Raw genomic sequence first — 21,314 nt, 5'->3', positions numbered from 1 at the left:
TTGCACCTTTCTGTAAACTCTCAGATCCTGATGGGAACAGACTCCATTTAAACAAAATGGAAACAAACACAACTATGTTAAAAAGGAAAGAATGAAAGATGTTGCAAAAAAAAATGGCAAGGTCTCAATTTCAGACATCCTCTTTCCCAACCTGGAGTTAAAAATGTACTGAGCGTTAATGTTGCTAAGACACTATAAGAAAACAAATATTTAAAATTCGCATTGTTACTCGATGATTTATTTCCATTTGACTATAGTGATTGTAATGAGGTCAGCCAGGTGGACTTCAGAGAATAGGAGTGCCCTGATTGGACCAGATTAACAGCCCCAATCAGGGGGCCCTGGCTGGCAGACATAAACAGGAGTGTCAGAGGTTCTGTTCACTCTGAGAGCTGGGCCTGAGGAAGCTGGATCAGTGTCAAGTACTTTCCATGTATAAATGAAGGGTGACTTGGTGACGGGATACCGGCCTCTTATTGAATCCTTAGTGTGGAAGGAGGGCATTTGGCCCATCGAGTCCACACCGACCTTCTGAACAGCACACAGGTACACCGTCTACCCTATTCCTGTAACCCTGCATTCCCCATGACTTTGCAACTAATCAACACATTCCTGGACATTATGAGCAATTTAGCTTGGCCAATCCACCTAAAATGCACATCTTTGGACTGTGGGAGGAAATCCACGCAGACATTGGGAGAATGTGCAAACTCCAAACACACAGTTGCCAGAGGCTGGAATCAGACCCAGGTCCATGGCACTTTGAGGCAGCAAGGCTAACCACCAAGCCACTGCGGTGGATTATTTCAGACCACAACATTAGAAGCAGCACTACGTCATTTGGTCCATCAGATTGTGGCTGATTTGATAAACCTCAACTCCACTTTCCCATCTTTTCCCTTTAACCCTCGATTCCCTCATTTTTAAAAAAATCCATCTGCTTCTCTCAGCCAATTAACAGATTGTTGCTGGCATAAAATCTACAATTTAATTTGTGAAAGCACAAAAATGTAGAAAAATAATCTGTAACATGAGGAAATTACTTTCAGCTTTGTTTTTCTCAACAATGTTCTTCAACAGAAGCAGTGTACAAGTTCTTTTACTGAACTTTACATACAACACTTAAATAATAGTTTCAGACATATTTTCTGTTAGATGAATTAGGAATGACATTGAGACAATTTAGATTGAAAATACTTTACTCAAGTCTTATAACAATGAAAAAGAAAAGACGACAGATCTACAGGTATATACTACCTCATCACATGAAAAGATTCCAAAATGTTTAAAAGAACATTCATCAATGGAACACCAGAAATGGACCTAAAAGAATAACACCTCTGCCCCACCACAAACACAGGGTGAGGTCAAGTGTGGATGTCAGTGCAATTGAGTCACGACATCATATGTACACCAAAGACCCTTTAAAATTAAAAAAAAGGCAAAAACCTACGAATATCATACCTGAGTTTCACTGCTGCTGATTCCAGACATTTGATTGCTCAATTTGGAAATTAGTGTTTCAAATCACATATCTAGCCGTTTTTGTCCCTTCTGGAAACATTTTCTCAGTAGCAGGGGAAATACATACAGCAGTGAAATACATACAGCAGTGACATTTCTGTTGTAAATTGTAACATTGCTGCCTTTTATAAGTCCACATTTTCCACCATTGGATTGGACACTTTGTGCAGTTGCACACTGTTAAGCATGACAGGCAGTGCTCCAATATGAAGTCACAAAAGATAATGACAGGCATAAGCATCAGTTCAAATCGTTTTTGGGTGTCAGTGGATAGAAAGCATATCCTATCTATGCAGGGAAACTAAAAATAGATCTAACAGCAGTGAAACTGTTGCACAGAAAATGAGATGACAAAATGGTACTTTAATGGACGCAATTCTAAATGATGTTAAAGAATCTTACTGCCAATTCCAATTTAAGCTTTTTTGGATTTTTCTTTTCTTGTCCAAATTAGTCTGATTTTCATTCAGTGTGAGGTAAAGGTGGTTAGATACGGAGATTCTGCCTCAGCCATGTGGCGTACAACAGAAACTTGGAAGCCCGTCTCCTCCCCACAGCATCAGTATATAATTTCTTTAAAGTACTGTATTCAAACTGACAATTTTGATCTGGATAAGTTCTACCACATCCTAGGATTTCTATGATGTGGTCTCTTTCCCATTAAGAACTGGATTAAAATGATCTAAACTAATTTTATTTAGGACCAGCTGAGCTAAGACAGGAAGTGGACATTTTCTTTTCAATAACTTGGATTATTAGTCAATGATGCAGCTGTGCAATTAACTGAGAAGCTATTTCCATGCTGTAAAAATCAAACATTTCTTGCATTTCTGATTTAGAACTGTCAAAACTTTTGTTTTAAAAATTGTACGATACTGATTATGAAATATCTTCTGGAAGTGGGCTGTATTTTAGCACTTCTCTCAATGAAAGATGAAAATGCATGAGTGTAGCAGAGAATGAGGGCAGGAGAGATGCAGTTGCTGCACCTCCTAAATTAAAGCCAGTTCCCAAAACAACTGAGCAGTCAAATTTAACCAGCTAATGACAAATGCTGCAACACCTAAAATTAAATAAAATGTTAATTATTTTTAAAAAAATCTTCACCAGCATTTTGCCTGGAAATACAGCCATACGCCAAGCCTCTTCAGATCACTGCACTAGTGGCTTGGACAGTTTGCATTGAGGTTGGCTTGTCATTAATTTTGAGAGAGACACTGCTCCAAAGCTGCCATTCCATACAGGTTGGCTTTCTCCTCACCAATACTTAACATAATGTCTTTACACGGTTTGCTGTTCTTGGCCAGTTCAGCTAAAACACTCTGAAAGGCAGCAATGAGGTCAAACTCCACAGTCACAGGTGAACTCTTATTTAACAAATTAAAAATGTCTCTCAACCATTCTGATTCAATTACACTTTGTGGTAGCCATGGTAGCAAAGGTACACAACTACCAAAAGCCTGCATTCCCAGAAACCAAAGCTCTGAGATTTGATCCCAACCTTCTTGGTATCTCTCAGTCACCACAATCTGTGTTCGGTCATCAATTCTGTTCAGCTGCGTTGTATGTGCTTTTGACAAAAAATGAATCGCCCCTCGGAAAAAGCCCTTGGATACTGTAGTTCCCTGTAACACTGTAAAAAACCGCACACAGTTACTACCAAAAGACAAATCCAAACTGGGTACAAATTCAACTTCAATGCCAAATTCGGGATTGACAAACTCTTGATCTCCAAAACTAAATAATATACATTTAGCTGTCTCAGTTTCCTCCTGTCCTCTCTGATCCATGGTTTTTTTTTGTCATTTTCAAGCCTCTTGTAAATTCAGCCTAGGTTCCAAACCCTCATTTAATCCATCTCCTCCATGAAACCCATTTCCTTCACAGCTGATTCTTGTGATGCCATTTTTTTTTTTTTTTTAAAAAAAGTCATTCACCCTCCGCTGTCGCACTATTACTCTAGCAAAGACCTTCCCTCCTGCTCTTGCACAAGGTCCACTGCTATCTCCAGCACAATATGTAAATTTAGATCAACCTGGTTATTCTCTGCTGTAGCACTGCATTAGTAAAAGATGCACAATGCTTTAATGTTCTACAAGTTTCCCTTTTTTAAGTACTGTAAATAATACCAGTTTTACATGATAGATATTTTTAAATCAATCTGTTCAGAGAGTTTATGACATGTACAGTAGAGGTAGAACTTGAACCCAGACCTTCTTGCCCAGACGTAGCAACACTTCAACTGCATCACAAAAGCCCCTGGTTTTGCATTATATGTAGTGTTTGAGACTGCTCAACAATGATGAGGTGGGGAGTAGGGTGCCGAGTTAATGATTTACTGTTCCATTCCGTACCTGGTGTGTCAGCAAGTATGCGACTCATCATCAGCCCCAAAGTTGTGAAATTAGCAGCAAGAATCAGGTGAAGCTGGTTACAAAGCAAAGACTGCAAGGATTCCATTAACAAGCTAAGTAAAGATGAGAAACATTCTTCCTGCCTGCAATGACATTAAAAAAAGACAAGTGTAAGAAATAATTTTAAAAAGTTGCAAAAAAAGCCTTTAAAAAGAAAATCCATTTGTCCACAAATATAACAAGTCAGACCAAAATTCACTGAAATCTGTTCAACACCAATTGTTTGAATTACCCTTTCAGATTCTTTAGTTGCGAGAAAGATCAATAAATTAACAGCCTGTGATCAGCTGGGCAACTGTAAATGTGGACACCGAATATTAGATACAGAAAAAGTGTCTGACGCTTGAGTGAGCTTCAAAATCATTAACTCTAGCCCTCTGATACCTCAGCAGATTGACTGAGGGAGTGGTCAAATCATACAGCCAAGGAAGTACTCAAGATTGGTCCTGGATCTCAAGCTCAGACAGCAACAGGGACATTACAACCGACCAAATTAGAAACAGTAAGACAAAAAACTGCAGTCTCAGTGTTGTTACTTCTATAATAACTTCTGCTGGAAATGCACAGTGGGTAAGATCAGGGTAAGTAAATTATTGAGTAGTTATGGCAAAAGACCAATAACATTATCATTGCACCATAGCAAGGTGTGGAAGTTAACTCAACAAAATCTCTTACGAGTAAGCACCAGACCAAAAAAAAAAAAGACTGTTCACCATAAAAGCTGTCAGCTTCTGGCAGGAATCTGCTAGTCTTACCTGGTTGGACCTACACATGGATGCAGTCCAATAATAATTTTTGAAAGGGCAAGTAGGATGATTGATACAACTTAGAAGAAAAAATGATAGGCCCAGCTGTAATGCTCCAACATTAAATCACCTATTTAATACTTAAAGTAGTTCACTGTTAAAACTTATATGTGAGCAATGATTCTTTTTAAGTGAGGTATTATATCTCAGCAAAAGGTCACACCTTCAGGAGAAATGGGAAGGATGGATTGGTGGGAATTGTTAATGAATGGCACCAGTGAAACAGATCGCTCCAGTCCTGGAATACCCATTACGTAAACGTGTTTGTACGTAGAATATTCAGCATCACAGGCAGAGCATTAACAGTGGGGCAACAAAGACAACAATGTCACTGTATTAACAAGTCTGTCTCTTGCATTGTCCCAGTATTAAAATTAGACGGTGGTGCAGAAACAACCAGAAAAATCAACATCAGACAGCAAGAGAACACCAAAGTACGTTGTGCCTGCCAAACTCCAGGAGCACTGTTGTTGATTGTCCTGGAATGTGGTCCAAAGCCCAGGCCTTCTGTCTGAAAAGAATGTAAAATGTGAACATAGCAGCAGCATTGGGCTCCTGAGGGTAGGTTTATCTGCTATTGATGGAATTTCAACAACTATAATTTCATCAGCTCTAAACCGAAAAAACAATCGATTAGTTGAAGACAATGGTTAATATATAAATTATAGTTGCTTATAAAAACACTTCATCATTTTAATACAGAGAAATATTGCTCTCTCCTCCCTTCCTACACTAGCAACTAACGTGCCAATTTGAAGTGGTTATCAATACTATGGTGTGTATCAAATGATAAAGAAGCCTAATTTGGTAGTCCAATAGACAATTCAACCAGACAGACCAAAGTTTATTTCCATGGGCTTTTGAGAGGAATCCATCCATCTCCACTGAATCCACATATTATATTGTGAGCCTCATAATTGAGATAAGGTATTGTATACCTGATCAGTGCGGGCTCTGTTATCACAAGGTTTAGAAAAATTCCACAGGCTGTTCGAAGACTCATCTCTGCATCATCTGGCAAAACTGATGCATTTTTGGAAGAACTGAAGACTTCCCACTGTTGTGTGAAATAACGAAGAAGCAAAACATGAAATCCATCCGAAATTAAGATCCTCCGAGGTGCATCCTCAGCTGAAAGGTGACAAAATCCAGGCAACAGAAATCTATAAGTAAATACATATGATTACCAAAACACTAAGTGCACACAAGTGGTAAGAGACAAAATGATTCCTACAAACCCTAACAAACTAAGGAAGGTGTTTGTGCTTACTAATGATTAAAGTGTACAGCTGCACCTCTCAGTTACTTTTCATCCTGGTTAATTTGCCAGCCAGAATATCCAACATGAACATAAGAAATAAACATTAACAATGACTGAAAGCCAAAAAGTGAGATCATTCCTTAGTTTGGAAACCACATTTGGCAACATAACTTTTGACAATACTTTTCTGAGCTCCATATCAGCTTGCATGACCAAAAAGCACAGCAAACCAGCAGTTTAAAAAAAAAATTATTCACCAAATGTGGGCATCACTGGCCAGGCCAGCATTTATTATGCATCCTTTATTGCACAGAGAGTAGTTAAGTGTCAACCACATTGCTGTGGGTCTGGAGAAACATGTAGGCCAGACCAGGTCAGGATGGCAGTCTCCATCCCTAAAATACATCAGTGATAATTTAGTAGATTTGTCTGTGAGAATCAAGGGCAGTTTAACAAGTTGCAACTGTAATTTATCTCCATGGTAAAGAATTTCATATCTTCTGACCAATTTCGTGTTTGACCACTGTGAAATAAGAGTACAACATTGACCAAAGACAAGCTCTGTCTCACCTGGTGAGATATGACTACATTAGACGGACTACACTCATCGCTGCCTCATTTTCCTCTTACCTCAAGGCATCTTTAGGCCACATTGTTACCTCAGGGCTGTCAGCCAATGATAGCCCTTTCACTTGATTGTTTAGGTCATCGGATTTTCTTGGACATTCAAACATCTTCTGAGCATAACAAATCAGAAAAGGCAGCACGTCACAGATTTCCTGTCTGAGTGCGTAAGTTTCTTCAGCCATCCAAGCACCCAGGATTCGGACTGATGCATACAGAAATGGATCCCACAGCTGTTCCTCTGTAACCTATAGCAGAGGAAGTAAACAAGTGTAAACTGAAGCAAATAAATTTATTCAGTATATGGTGTAAATATCTTTAAGAATTCCATGGTGAAAGGACCAGAGGGCACACAATTTTTTTCATGTTAGAGCTGAGATACAAAGTTTCGAAGTATAATATTGCAACAAAGAGTCTGGTTGACGCCGACAGTGCTGAATTTTTGAAAAAAAAAGTCTGAATCCTTGTTTCTCAAAGCAAGGATAAACAGACTCCCGTGATGAAGCACCACTGAATCTTGAATCATAAAAGAAATGTATTTTTCCTTGTTGTAAGGGAATGAATTTGGGGAGAATATTCAAATACAGCAATTACGAGGTCTGCATTTCGATACAAAAATTCGCAGCAAACCACTGTCTGTCTGCACCACCATACTTATCTGATGGAAATTCTGTTTCCCACTGGCACTTCCTACTTATTGTTCTTGGTCATAGTCTTTAGATCAATTCAAGAGTTTGACTGCAATTAAGGTCAATTGGACTGTCCCAAATGTACTCCACACTGTTCCAAATGAATTTGTGGCTGATCATTTCTGCACTCCAACAAGGAGTTACCAAATACAATAGCGTGGCTGCTAAGGAACTCATTCCAATCTGGCTGAGGTCAAGAACTTAAAAGCTAGACAGTACGTGCATTCACAGTTGCAGTGTGTGACAACCTGATAGCACATTAATTCTTACAAATTCAAACAGCAGGAAAAATTTATATAATACAAAATACACCTACAGATTGAAAATAAATACCCAAAGGACTCTTGTGAAGTGGTAGTGCCCTCATCTCTGAACCAGGAGGTCAGCATTCAAGTCCCACCAGCTCCAGAGGTGTGTAATTAACAATGCTTTAACAGGTTGTTTACTAAATATTCAGAACAGTCTTCTGAACCATTGGTTATTTTCACAAACATATATGATTACTTTCATCCCTTCCATCAGCTCTAAGCTTTTCATTGTGAACAACATTTAACGAGCTGGTTTCATTACTGTTTTGCCTTCAGACAATATTTTCAGAACATCGGGACTGCAGCATTATCCAAAATGCCATAACCTGCAGGACTATGAATCAAATTTTAAAAGGAAGATCAGTTGGTCTTTCACCTGGCGCACACATGATGGGTGAGGGGCCTCTTTCTGTGCTGGAAAACTCCTATGATTCAAAGACTACAGTGAAAGTTTCACAGAAAATTCAAAAGTATAGCAAAACACGTTCAGACAAAAATGGAGTTACAAGAAATTATAGTTAGGCAAATTACTCTAATGATAAACATACTTCCATATTTTACCTGCTTAAAATAGCCAATAACTGCTCCGAAAGCCTCAACCATTATCTGCACCAATTGGCTACTTTCAGTTTCTGTAAGGCAGACTTTTTCCCCAAGCACACAAACCATCATTCCAAACTCAATGATACTGTAACATGCTGTGATGACATCCGGTTTAAAGTGAGGTGCATTCAGATTTGGGTCCTCCAAACAAATTCGAACTTCTACACAGGCGAGATTCACCATTAATGCTAAGAATTTACGGTTTGCTTCAGAATTTTCTGCCAAGATCCAGTCTGAGCCATAAACAGTTAATAACAAGCCAGCAAGTTTCAGGGCAGGGTCTCGTTGTGAGCTATTCAGTTTACTGCGGAGTATGCTGAACAGACCAGTATGAAGATTCTTCAAGCACTCAATGAGAGATGGATCCTCAGTTAGGATAGGTACAGCAGGTAGAAAATGCTGCAATACACTGCATAATTCAAATTTCTGGTGATCTTCTTCTGTAGCAAACTGTTCACTGAGTTTGTTCAGTACTTTCAAGAGGTCTGGCTTACAAGATTTCCAACATTTGTTTTCCATCGTGTTCAGCAGACCGATTAGAAGACATAGAGCCTGCACGTGGCCATGACTTTGATTTAGATAAACCTGACATAATGCAGACACTGTTCCTTCAGCTACTAGATGTCGCTGACCCTGAGGGTGGGCAGAAATTGCTTGGAGACACTGGAAGGAGTCATCAATCATTGATGTAAATGTGGCAATATCTGTTCCTGCATCGACTTCTGAACAAATAATTTCATTGAAAATAGATATTTTGTTGAGGATTTGCGGGTGAATAACCAAATCTGGATTTGTGGAAAAACATGCAAGCAGGGTCATGCCAAGAGCGCGGAAAATTTGACTGGGGCAACCATGCGGAGATTCTTTGGTAACAAGTAGTCGATTTGGGAAAGAGAATCCAATTGCATCAAAGATCCGTCGACGGGCCGCAGCATCTATTTCACCAGCCTTCACCACCTTGGTCACCTAAAATAAACACACTTTATTCAATGTATTGTCAAATGTTTATGTTCTTGTAGAAACTGTCAGGAAGGGTTTTTAAGCTGTTTTGTTTAGTGATTTTTTTTTCCACTTTTGTTTTAAATGGAATAAAGATCATAAGATCTTGAGATAGGCTGAATAGTCTACTCCACAATACAACAAAATCACAATTAAACTGACTGTGGCTTTAATTTCATTTTCCTGCCATCTCTTCATGATCCTGAACTCCCTTGTTGATCAAAACTAACTATGCCTTGACGATATGCAGTGATGCAGTTTATACTGCACTGTGCCTTTAACACAGTGTCATTGAACAATTTGAGCCATCTATTCCTTCATTCATGTCACTGATTTTTATGGTAAAACGTGGAGCCTCCAAAGCGGATTCTCATTATCCATACTTTTGGTTTTCTATTTCCAAACAATTGCCAATCCATATAAGAAAGTTCATTAATTCTGTTTGCTTTTATTTTTGCCAACAATGTGTGGATAAATACATGTTCCTTGATAGTTATGCAAACTCAAAGTGAAATTAAGTTTACTTCTGTACATTCAAAGTTGAGAGGAAAGAATTCAACATTTTTTATTTTACATGCTCATCAGGTGTGGAGGAAAGCTCTGATCATTTCGCATAAAAATTTAACTTTTAAACTTAAAACCACAGGAACACTTCAAATTATAACATTTTCCACCTACACATGCTGCACAAGGTTTCACTGAGTAAATCCGCCAGATAACTGTACATAGAACTGTACAGCACAGAAACAGGCCTTTCGGCCCACGATTTGGGACCAAACATGAAGCCAAATTAAACTAACTGCTTCTGCCTGCCGTTGGTCCATAACCCTCCGTTCCTTGCACATTCATGTGAGTGCTTCACTTACTCACACAAGACAATTGTGGATATCCAGAACTTCCAGCAGAAAGCTTAAATCAAGTCAATCAAAAATTGCAAAATTAAAATGACAGATTTTTGTTAGATAAAGGATATTAAAAGGTTATGTAACCAAGTAAGATAGAGTTAAGATATGGATCAAGCAGAGAAAGTTTGATGGTAGAACGCCTTGCTTCTTCTCCTATGTTCTCATTTTTTATACGTTATGAACACCAAGCTATAAAACATTCACATTTATAAATAAGTGAATATTTTCTGCCTGTACTTTGATTACGATCGCTCAAAGTTGACTCAACTGTGTACTACATCTATTACAGCTGTCAATAACAGTCACTTCAAATTGAATTGTTATTTTTTTGAAAACCACATGCTAATTTTAGATATTCTTTCCTCAGCCATGACCACTTGATCAAAGTTATCAAATAAATTGCAAATATGGAAAATTAACTGCTTGATGAGTGGCAATTCACAGCCGAAAAAAATACTGTAATTTAGTTACATGAAAATTAAAAGTCATGAATGGTCAAGTGAGGGTGTAATCTAGAGACAGTGTTAATTCGATCAAAAAAAATGTACAGTATATCTGTACTTAGCAGCAAAACCTCTTACCAGTAGAAGAGCTGCAAACTGCTCGCTATCATTTTTTGCATCTTGTAGGACCTGAAGACATCGGCCCAATGTCTTGTTCCTAGCCAAATCTTCAGTTCCACATAGATTTTCTGAATTTGATGCCATTAGAGTAATTGTAACTGCAATAAAATATTTAACAAACTCTGAACAAAATGATTTCACCGAAATGACGAGTTCCTATAAAGAAGTCCTGACTTTGCTCATGGAGACAATTTTCACAGCTTGACAAAAGCACTTAAGTACTTGGGTAAGTGAAAAAATGACAACTTCAACTGAAACTAGTCCTGCAGTAAAAACAAAATACTGTGGATGCTTTAGTATGTTCTTATCCAGATACATTTTAATTCAAAATATTGCTGGTTCCTGGGCAGGCGAAAAGACATTACAGAAACCTTTAAGCGATGTGGCAGCATTTATAAACATCTCAATAGATTACTTGAATATTAGTCTAATAGTCTGTTAAAAGGTACAAAATTAATTCATTTGGAGAAGTATTATTCAAGAGTGGGTTGAGTGAAGATCAAATACTTACACTCTAAAAAATGTCCTATTACAGAACACAATTTTGCATGGTAACAAAAACTAAAACCAAACTGAACCAAGCAAAGTCAGCATTTACTGCCCCATCCAGAAGTGCCCTGGAGAAGGTGATGCTGAGCTGCCTTCATGAACTGCTATAGCCCATGGGTGTAGGGACAACAACAGTGCTGTTTAAGGAAGGGAATTCAGGATTTTGACTAGCAACAGTGAAGTGATATAGTTAAAAGTCAGGATGGTGTACAGCTTGGAAGGAATTGCTGGTGCTCACTTTTGTCTGCTGCCTGTGTCCTTCTGAACGGTTGTCATCATGGGTTTAGAAGGTGTTGGTGCAGGAGCATAGCAAGTTAGTGGATAGGCTGTCAATCAAGCTGCCCGTTGGTATTGAGCTCCTCAAGTATTACTGGAGCTACTATCATCCAGGCACGTGTACGGTATTCCATTAGACTCCTAATTTGCACCTTGTAGATGGAGGACAGATTTTGGAGAGTCAGGTGGTTGTTACTTGCCAGAGTTCTGAACTTCCAATTTGCTCTTATAGTCAAAGTATTTATATAGGTCTGATACAATTCAGTTCCTGGTTAATGGTAAACCCAGAACTGCTGACAGTGGGGGATTCTGGAATTACATTGCCATTAAAAATCAAAGGGAAACAGTCAGATTTCCTCACGGTGGATTCAATTTCTGAGGACTCATGATCAAAGTCTTCAAGATATTAACAGGAAAAGACAGGGTAGATGAAGAAACTATTTGCACTGGGTAGGAATTCTGGAACGAGGGGGCATTTTGAGAATTAAGCACAGACCATTCAGGGGAGTTGTTAGAAGGCAATTTTATACAAAGATTAGATGTTTGGAACTGTTGTGGTCTTCTGGCTCTCTCCGTCTGTCCCTCTCACACTGTCCTGCTCTCTCTGTCCTTCTCACACTGTCCTGCTCTCTCTATCCCTCTATCCATCACAAATAGATCAGTCGTTAACTTTAAACCTGAAATAGTTTTTTTATTAAGTAAAGGTATTAAGGGATATGGGCCAAAGTCAGGCATATAGAGTTCAATCACAGACCAGCCAAGATATCACTGAATGACAGAATAGGCTTGAGAAGGTGAATGGCTTACTCCCATTCCTATGAATCATGAATGGCACTGAACGTTGTGCAATAATCAGCAAATATGTCCAAACTTATGATGGAAGGAAGTTATTGATGAAACAGTTGACGATTGTTGGGGCAAGGGCACTATCTAGAGGAAGCTGTGCAGAGATGTCCTGAGCCCGAGAAGATTTCTAAGTATGTTACTTTTTAAAAGTGATAAAAGAAGGAAAAAAAAAATCATCCTGTGGTAAAAGTTCTACAAGTATTGTTAGTGTTTGGCACTTAAGAGACTTTTCAGCTCATGAAAGTGAGGGATGCTCATGCTATCGATCTCCACTAGCAAACTATTTCCTAAACACTGATTCCATCCAACTCCATTAAAAGTACCTGAAACTGAACAACGCCATTCGCAATCTTGTAATCAAAACTGACACCAAGACGAGCTTCCGACCACATATCCTTTCCATCACCAAAACTAACTCTTCCACCTTGCATAAAATAAAATCTCTACTGTATTCTAAACTGAACCAAGTCATTTCCATCCAACAAATTGCACTTAGTGACCTACCGTAGCATCTGATCCAGCTATGCTTTGTTTTAATGATCACATCCTTGTTTTCAAATCCCTCATGACCTCTCCCCCGCATATCTCTAATCTCCACCAAACCTGCAAGATTTCTATATTCAAATCTGGGCTGTTGTGCATCTCAGCTTTTAGTCACACCATCATTGGTGATGTGCCTACATCTGTCTCAGTCCCGGCTCTGGAATTCCCTACCTAAGCTTTTCACCCTCTCTCCCATTAATGGTGCCAATTAAATTCTTCCTTTTTGAAGAAACTCTCGATTATTTGCCCAAAAAGCATCTTGTGACTGTGTAAAAACCGAAAGAACTGCGGATGCTGTAAATCAGGAACAAAAAAACAAAAGTTGCTGGAAAAGCTCAGCAGGTCTGAGGAAGGGTCACTGGACCCGAAACATTAACTCTTTTTTCCTTCACAGATGTGCGAGACCTGCTGAGCTTCTCCAGCAACTTTGTATTTGTTCTTGTGACTATGTGTCTATCTTTGTTTGGCAAAACTGCTGCGAAACACAGTGTTATTCATGGTGCTAAATAATTGCAATATATTGATGCTGCTCAAGAATGAAATGCTTTCCATTTCAGATACAAGATCAGAATAGGAGTGAAGCTTTTACTACCCCAATTCCAGCTGATAATGCTTTCAGCTTGATATAAAATACCTGTATTCAAATAAATTCACTTTTCCTCACCATGGCAGCTTGCAAAAAAAAAAATCTGCCAAGCAGGAGGCAAAGTGGGTTAGAAATTCTGAAGTATCTTGTTTATCGCCAAGTACCTAAGACTTTTGAGTCTTCCAATTTGTTCACAAGGACACTTGTGACAACTGTTCACAATTTCAAGACTGTATACTGCTAAAAGGTTCTCCTTGATCAAAGTTGTAAGATATATCACACAATGGATGCAAAGCTCAATTACAGCGAACTTCCATATGCCAGAACTAGAGGATTTGATCGAATATATTACAAAGGAAATAACAAGGTTTTTTTTAAAAAAAGCTATTAGCATAAACAATCCACATATCAAAATAACGTACAAATTTTATAAAGGTTTACAATTTTACTTCTCAAATTAAAGTGATTAAATTTATGGATAACTCTTTCTCACTTGACACATTCTTGTCAGAAAAACATACACAGGATACATTTCACGCGTGTTAGCAGGCTTCCATTAATTTGCATTTGAGCCTTGCTATTAATACAAAGTTCCAGAAAAGGTGTCGTGGTGGTGGCGGTATGGGGTGGGGACAGGTAGAGTATGTGGAAGGGTCCGCAAAAAAAATTCAATAAAAAAAGGACAACTTGCTTTTTAAAAATCGATATTAGTTACCCAGGAACATGCAGCAGTAAACTGATATACAACATGATCCCACAAACAGGAGTAGGAAGGAGCAGCTAATTAACTTCTTCTTGACGATATCCGGGTAGGGAGAATTCAATGTGGTTTGAACATTCAATCTTGAGTTTTCCGCCGCCGCCCCCCCGAAACAGCCAAACGAGGCCTGAATCCAAATCGGCACCAGACTGCAAGCGAAATCAAGCTCAAGACCCAAGGCAGCACGCGTGATGGCAAAATCGGCGCAAGGCCAGACATTTAATGCGAGCTCTCGAATTGTCGCAACAACTTTCATTCGGAAGTGGGTACCGCTTGATAAAGCGCTGCGCCATGAACCAACAGACACAACTCAAAACGTTCACCATGTTTTCACTCACCTGCAACCCCCTCCCCCTCTACCCCCCTACAAACGACAGCCGGGTTACAGTGACCTCTCACCCCGACCCTCGCCACGCCCTCTGTGCGTGTGCCGCGGTCCGGACCAATAGAAACACAACGCATCCCCAAACAACTGTCATAGAAGCTGGAAAGCTGACGTTTCGGGCCTAGACCCTTCATCAGAAAAGGGGGGTTCTGAAATAAATAGGGAGAGGGGGAGGTGGATAGAAGATGGATAGAGGAGAAGAAACAGACAGGTCAAAGAGGCGGGAATGGAGCCAGTAAAGGTGAGTGTAGGTGCGGAGGTAGGGAGGACGGACAGGTCAAGGGGGCGGGATGAGGTTCGTCGGTAGGAAATGGGGGTGCGGCTTGAGGTGGGAGGAAGAACAGGTTAGGGAGGCGGGGACGAGCTGGGCTGGTTTTGGGATGCGGGGGGAAGGGAGATTTTGAAGCTTGTGAAATCCCACCCACCTTCCTGCAAAAATGCCATCCCCTATTCCCAATTCCTTCACCTCCGCTGCATCTGCTCCCAGGATGAGGCATTCCACTCCCGTACATCTCAGATGTCCTCGTTTTTCAAGGACCGCAACTCCCCCCGCACCACCGCCCCCCCCCCCCCCAAGTAGTCGAGAACGCCCTCCACCGTGTCTCCTGCATTTCCCGCAACTCATCCCTCACACCCCGTCCCTGCAATAATAACCAAAAAAGAATCCCCCTTGTCCTCACGTACCACCCCACCAACCTCCGGATCCAATGCATCATCCTCTGACACTTCCGCCATCTGCAATCCAACCCCACCACCAAAGACATTTTTCCCTCCCCACCCTTATCTGCTTTCCAGAGGCACCACTCTCTCCGTGAGTCCCTTGTCCGCTCCACACTCCCCTCCAGCCCCACCACACCCAGCACTTTTCCCTGCAACCGCAGGAAGTGCGACACCTGCCCCCACACCGCCTCCCTCACCCTCATCCCAGGCCCCAAGAAGACTTTCCACATCAAGCAGATGTTCACCTGCACATCTGCCAATGTGATATACTGCACCCGCTGTGGCCTCCTCTACATCGGGGAAACCAAGCAGAGGCTTGGGGACCGCTTTGCAGAACACCTACGCTCGATTCGCAATAAACAACTGCACCTCCCAGTCGCAAACCATTTCAACTCCCCCTCCCATTCCTCAGATGACATATCCATCCTGGGCCTCCTGCAGTGCCACAATGATACCACCCGAAGGTTGCAGGAACAGCAACTCATATTCCGCTTGGGAACCTTGCAGCCCAATGGTATCAATGCAGATTTCACAAGCTTCAAAATCTCCCCTCCCCCTACCACATCCCAAAACCAGTCTAGCTCGTTCCCACCTCCCTAACCTGTTCTTCCTCCCACCTATTCCCTCCTCCCATCCCTATTTCCTACCTACTAACCTCATCCCTCCCCCTTGACCGGTCCATCCTCCCTGGACTGACCTATCTCCTCCCTACCTCCCCACCTACACTCACCTTTACTGGCTCCATCCCCGCCTCTTCAACCTGTCTGTTTCCTCTCCACCTATCTTCTCCTCTATCCCTCTTCTATCCGCCTCTCCCTATTTATTTCAGAACCCCCATCCCCTCCCTCATTTCTGATGAAGGGTCCAGGCCCAAAATGTCAGCCTTTCTGCTCCTCTGATGCTGCTTGGCCTGCTGTGTTCATCCAGCTCTGCACCTTGTTATCTCAGATTTTCCAGCATCTGCAGTTCCTATTATCCCTCCCAAACAACTGTCGCTAGGCGCCGGGGGGACCAATCAGGAGCGAGGCCCCGCCCCCATCCTGTCGGAATGTCACGTGGGTTTCCCTCCATCCTGACATTGCTATCGGAGTTCCCAACTCGAACGCACTGCGGCGCTGGAGATTCTGACTGTCCACGGCGTCTGCAACTGAAATATTGTCTCTTTGCACCGGGAAATGCAAATTCTTCATTCCTGAAGTAGTCAAATGGTTCGTTTTGTATCAGCTGCCATAATTCCTGACACCGTGTTGGTTCGGAACCAGAGTTCTCGGTTTTTGTTTCCGCGGGACGGCTTCCCCTGGACACCTGTTTATGTGCGGACGCATCTCGTCCTCTCACGGGGTTTCTGTGTGTGAAGAGGGGTTTGATCCCACGTCGGCGGGTGTTTTCCTGGCTGGCTGTTAACTGCGGGATTGTCGATATGGGTCACTGATGGGCGGAAAAGATTTATTGTTTAAAGATTGTGATGGGGGGGGGGGGGGGAAAAAGTCGATCAGCGGAAGTGACGAAAGGTGTGTTTGAGAAGCTCGAGTGTAGGAGACACCGTCACCGGGAATCGGGAGAGAAGTAGGGGGAGACCCGGGGAAAGAGAAAAGGAGAGCCGTGGGGGGGGGGGGGAGAGGAAGGGGAGGGGGACCCGGGGGGAAGGGCAGCAAGGGAGAGAAGGAGACCCGGGGGTTGAGGGAGGCAGCGAGGGAGACCCAAGGGGAAAAAGAGAGATCGGCGGGCGGGTGAAGACAGACTGGTGCAGAGCGAGAGAAGGAGAGAGACCCGGGGAGAGAGGGAGGGAAAGAGCAGCTGGGGGAAAGGTTGGTAGTGGTGAGAGAGGGTAGATACACTGGGTTGGGGGTGGGGGTGGGGGGAAGGCTGGGAGACCTGATCGAGGATCAGAGGAGGACACTGGGGAGACCTGGAGAAGGGAGGAATGTAGTGAGAGAAAAGACATGGGACAGAAGTGTGCAAGAGTCCCTGAACTGTGAGCTCAGGGTCGGGATCCAGGTTAGGACCACTTCCCAGGTAGTAAACCGCATAAATGTGCCGACCTGACAGGGATGGATATCGTTCCAACAAGGCGGAAGCTGAAACGGTGTTTGTGGACCCCGAACAGCAGGTGCACCCCTCATACTGACGCGTTTGATTTGTTTTAAAGATATTCTTTTCATACACATCAGAAGCACCAGGCTGAAGGTCTCACACTTTACTGACGAATTGATAAACTCGCCCTCCTTCAGTTGGAATTGGCCATATGGTAAATGGAGATTTCCTCCGATTTCAACTGGAAGTTGATAGCGACCAAATAAGACTTTGCAGTTGGAAAGTCTCAAGATCATTTATTGGGTTTGTTTATGTTGTGACAATAGATTCAGATAGTTGTAACTTAAAGCCTGAAACATTTGAGAAGGCTTGGGCGCTTTTGAGTTTGCTACGTATTATAAGATGTATGCAATTACCAGGTGACGAAATACCTTGTATAAACTACATGCAATGACACATTTATCTTTTGAAAATGTACCGCGTTTCATTTCCACATAAATCCCATTGATATTTGCTACGGTAACTGTTGGCCGACCCGATCTACATGCAGTTCTCGTGTTTTTGAGTGGCGTTGATTGTTAAACAGCCGCATCTTTTGTACGAAATAGGTGGCAGTTATGACAAAGTAATACTCTTTCTACCGTATTAGAAGATGAGGATGAATGAATTACTGATATTCTGGAGTGGCATATAAATTTGCAGCGTCTGACTGAGGCGAGATGACATGAGGCAATGTCGTCATATATATATGACAATATAAGTTTTTTTTAAATTAAATCTGACTGATTACATTGTGGTTATTGCATAAACGTATGTCAAGTTATTTTCAAACAGTTGATGGCTAAGATTGATTTGAAAGAGGCTTAGGTGATTTCCTTAGTTTGTCTATAGTTTGAATGGATGAATAATGTAAAGTAACAGTTTTTGATGTAGATGTTTTGTATGAGCTCTCATGTTTAACCAATCAATCAACATAAAATGAGCTATCAACATGGAATTTGAGTATCAATTCCTATAGCAATTCTGCAAAGGATTACAGACGGGAGGCAAAGAGCACTTTGCATAATAGTTAACTACTTAAATTGTTTTGATATGCAACATTTTGCAGTGTCTCAAAGTAGGTAATACAAACTACTTAAAATTATTCATGACATTATTATGCTTTGTTGACTTTTTGTGAAGCAAACCGGTAACATAGGTAGTGATCCATGATGAGGTTCAGTCATGAACAGAAAGTCTTTAATAGTTATGTTTAGTAGTTAATTGGAAGTACGATGTGTATGCTTGGCAAGTTTTAACAATATTATATATAAATAAATATAGAATAAATGTTTAACTTGAATGCTAATTTGTACACCAAGTGCTTAGCATTTATTTTTCTATTGACTCTAATTCCATGTAAACACCTTTGGGAAATTCACTATGTAAGTTTACTGCATTAATAAAATGTTTTAATCTTTAAATTGTAAAGATTGAAACTCTGAGCTTTTTGCATCATATTTGTTTTCCTATAGATGTTCATTGCTGCTGTAGGGTTGCATGTTATCCACATAATGCACATATGAAAAAAAAAATAAACCTGGGGTATTAGTTTGAAACTTAAAATATATTGTAGATTGTCTGCAGCCCTAACTCTTTCTGATTTGGTAACAGGTTAAGTTTCACCACTTTTCACCAAATTTCAGTGCAAGTGTAAAAGTGGCTGAAGTTTAACTCTGTTCAGCTAATCTTGAGTAGTCTGATTAATGAGGATTTGGTATAGTACTTTAGTGGCATTTACAATGTGAATTACAGTAGGATTATAAGATTTTAGTGTTTTAAAACTGTAAGATACCCAAAAGGCACAATACTTTTGTAGCACAACTCATTAATTCTTAACTCCTACAAAAAATGATGTATTTCAGCCTGTCGAATCCTCAGTGAGACATGCCAAATGAATGTTAGATGCTCGCTCTGAACTGCTGCTTTGTCAGGGAAATAAAAAGCAATTTTTAAAAATTATTATTATTATAGGATGAGGGTGTCGCTGTCTAAGCCAGCACTTATTGCCTATCCCTACTTACCCAGAGGGCAGTTGAGAGTCAACCTCATTGCTGTGGGTCTGGAGTCACATGTAGGCCAGAACAGGCAGTTCCCTTCCCTCAAGGACATTAGGTAATCAGATGGGTTTTTCTGACAATTGACAATGGATCAGTGGTCATCATTAGACTCTTCAATATAAAAAGAAATCTAAAATTAATACGAATTCTGCCATCTGCCATGTTGGGATTCAAACTTGGGTCCCCCGAAAATTACCTGGGTCTCTGGATTAATTGCCGCACAGTAACACCACTGGGCTGCCACCTCCACTATATGTCATGTAAATTACGTGTCATTTTCTAGTAATCATTTCCAGCAAAATTAAAACTAAATGGAGAGCAAAATGTTTAAGGCAGGAACTGGATTTTTGATTGGAATCTCCTGGTGTGAAAGAAGGAGTCCTCAACATGGATTCAATGAACATCTCTTGAAATAATGAACCAAATTTGAGTACATTGAAATATATTGGCATATATTTTAAGCTTTTCTGTTTCTTAATTCCAGTACACAATTTCCATTATGGTAAATCCAAAACAATAGGTGGTTCAATTAGTAATTGTACCACAAGACAGAAACATAAATGGTGCATTTAGAATTGTTGGGAGTGAACGCATTGTACTGTGGTTTATGTCATTCATCTTCAAGTACAAAGCTTGTGAGTCAGACCCCTAAGGTTAAGCCTGTATCATTTGACCTTTTTATAAAGAAATAACGTTTTTAGTACTTAATAATTGAAAAAAATACTTTGGCATTATTCGATGAGTCATAGAATATATCATTGGTACACTTTCAACAATGGTTTATTAGTTAACTAATAATGCTGAAATTAGAGATGTTAAAGACAAGGATGCAATGATGCACTGTTAGGTGAAGTAAAATAAGGCAAAATAGAGCTTCAGTGGTAATCATGTAATCCATTTGACAGATCTGGTCATGCATTGCTCTCCATTCTGATCTTAGCTGCAGGCAAAATACACTTACCAAAAAGATGAATAAGGTCACTTCATGAATTTCATTTGTTCATTATGTTCTGAATAATATTGTTTTGGTAACTCTGTTTCAAGAATGAAGGCATGTTCTAATTAATACATGTAGGTTAATAAACTGAGTTTGAACTGCTGGTAGTTGTTATGTGAATAGAAGGTAAAAAGCAAAAATTTGCGCCTTTTTCATGACAACAGGATTTCCCAAACAGCTTTGCCATCTGTCAAATACTTTTTAAAGTACAATCACCATTGTAATATAGGAAATATGGCAGCCAATTTGCACATACTAAGCTCCCCAACCAGCAATATCATAACTGGAAAATTTGTTTTAATGATGATGATTGAATGATTAAAAAAAAGGCAGAACATTTTGGATACTTTTTCAACATTCTCTTTTTATGGGACAAATGGTTTCTTGGTTTATCATTTTGTCTAAAAGATGGCATCTTCACCAGTCCAGCACTCCACCCTCCGCCTTGCTGACACAAATGCATAATATATGTTTTAATTAACTGTGAGGCTTTCAAGTGGAGTTGTTTTTTTAGTGTCCAAGATATTATGACTCAAACTGCATCTGCAAGATGCAACAGTTGCTATCTTATAATGAATAGAATATTCTTGCACTGAATGCAGCTTCTTTATTATCTATTTTTGTGACTGAAATTTCTAATATTCAAACTAAGGGTGTAGAACTTTTAGAAAAAGGGTTTTGTTTGCCTGGAGCAGTATTTCAGTGAACTGAAGTGAGATTGTGTAGACTGTGCAGACGGCCCCGTTACTGCTGATAGTTGTTT

The 21,314-nt window shown here is 40.4% G+C and overlaps 2 protein-coding genes across 3 annotated transcripts in view; both read right to left on the bottom strand.

The window, feature by feature from the left end:
• Positions 1–3,132, bottom strand: part of LOC109911726 (claspin) — a 107,721-nt gene extending 104,589 nt beyond the window's left edge. The window contains exon 1 of the mRNA XM_048613088.1: positions 3,026–3,132. The gene's annotated coding sequence lies outside the window, so the exon portion shown is untranslated. The remainder of the gene's footprint in view (positions 1–3,025) is intronic.
• ncdn (neurochondrin) lies at positions 1,182–14,804 on the bottom strand. 2 transcript variants are annotated; one of them, XM_048613090.1, is made up of 7 exons: positions 14,655–14,804; positions 10,715–10,854; positions 8,188–9,195; positions 6,636–6,877; positions 5,683–5,907; positions 3,879–4,021; positions 1,182–3,157 (listed from the first exon to the last, which is right to left on the bottom strand). In XM_048613090.1, the coding sequence occupies exons 1-7, from the start codon at positions 14,776–14,778 to the stop codon at positions 2,724–2,726; spliced, it is 2,316 nt and encodes a 771-aa protein (XP_048469047.1). In that variant the 5' UTR covers positions 14,779–14,804; the 3' UTR covers positions 1,182–2,723. The 2 variants fall into 2 exon arrangements, with proteins under 2 accessions (XP_048469047.1, XP_020366694.2); XM_020511105.2 differs by lacking the exon at positions 14,655–14,804 and adding an exon at positions 14,272–14,641.
• Positions 14,805–21,314: the final 6,510 nt, after the last annotated feature.

This window comes from Rhincodon typus, chromosome 27 (assembly GCF_021869965.1).
Source record: "Rhincodon typus isolate 14 chromosome 27, sRhiTyp1.1, whole genome shotgun sequence".
NCBI lineage: Eukaryota > Metazoa > Chordata > Chondrichthyes > Orectolobiformes > Rhincodontidae > Rhincodon > Rhincodon typus.
Note: the sequence above shows the minus strand (reverse complement) of the source record. Positions and strands in the feature narration are given on the sequence as shown.

Bases quoted from the DNA above. Each gene is read 5' to 3' on its own strand.
- ncdn (XM_020511105.2), bottom strand. From the start codon at position 14,572: ATGAAAGTTGTTGCGACAATTCGAGAGCTCGCATTAAATGTCTGGCCT. The intron at 4,022-5,682 runs GTATACAATACC...ATGTCATTGCAG, and splicing joins ACAGAGCCCGCACTGATCAG to GCAGGAAGAATGTTTCTCAT. The intron at 3,158-3,878 runs GTACGGAATGGA...GGTTTTTTACAG, and splicing joins CATACTTGCTGACACACCAG to TGTTACAGGGAACTACAGTA.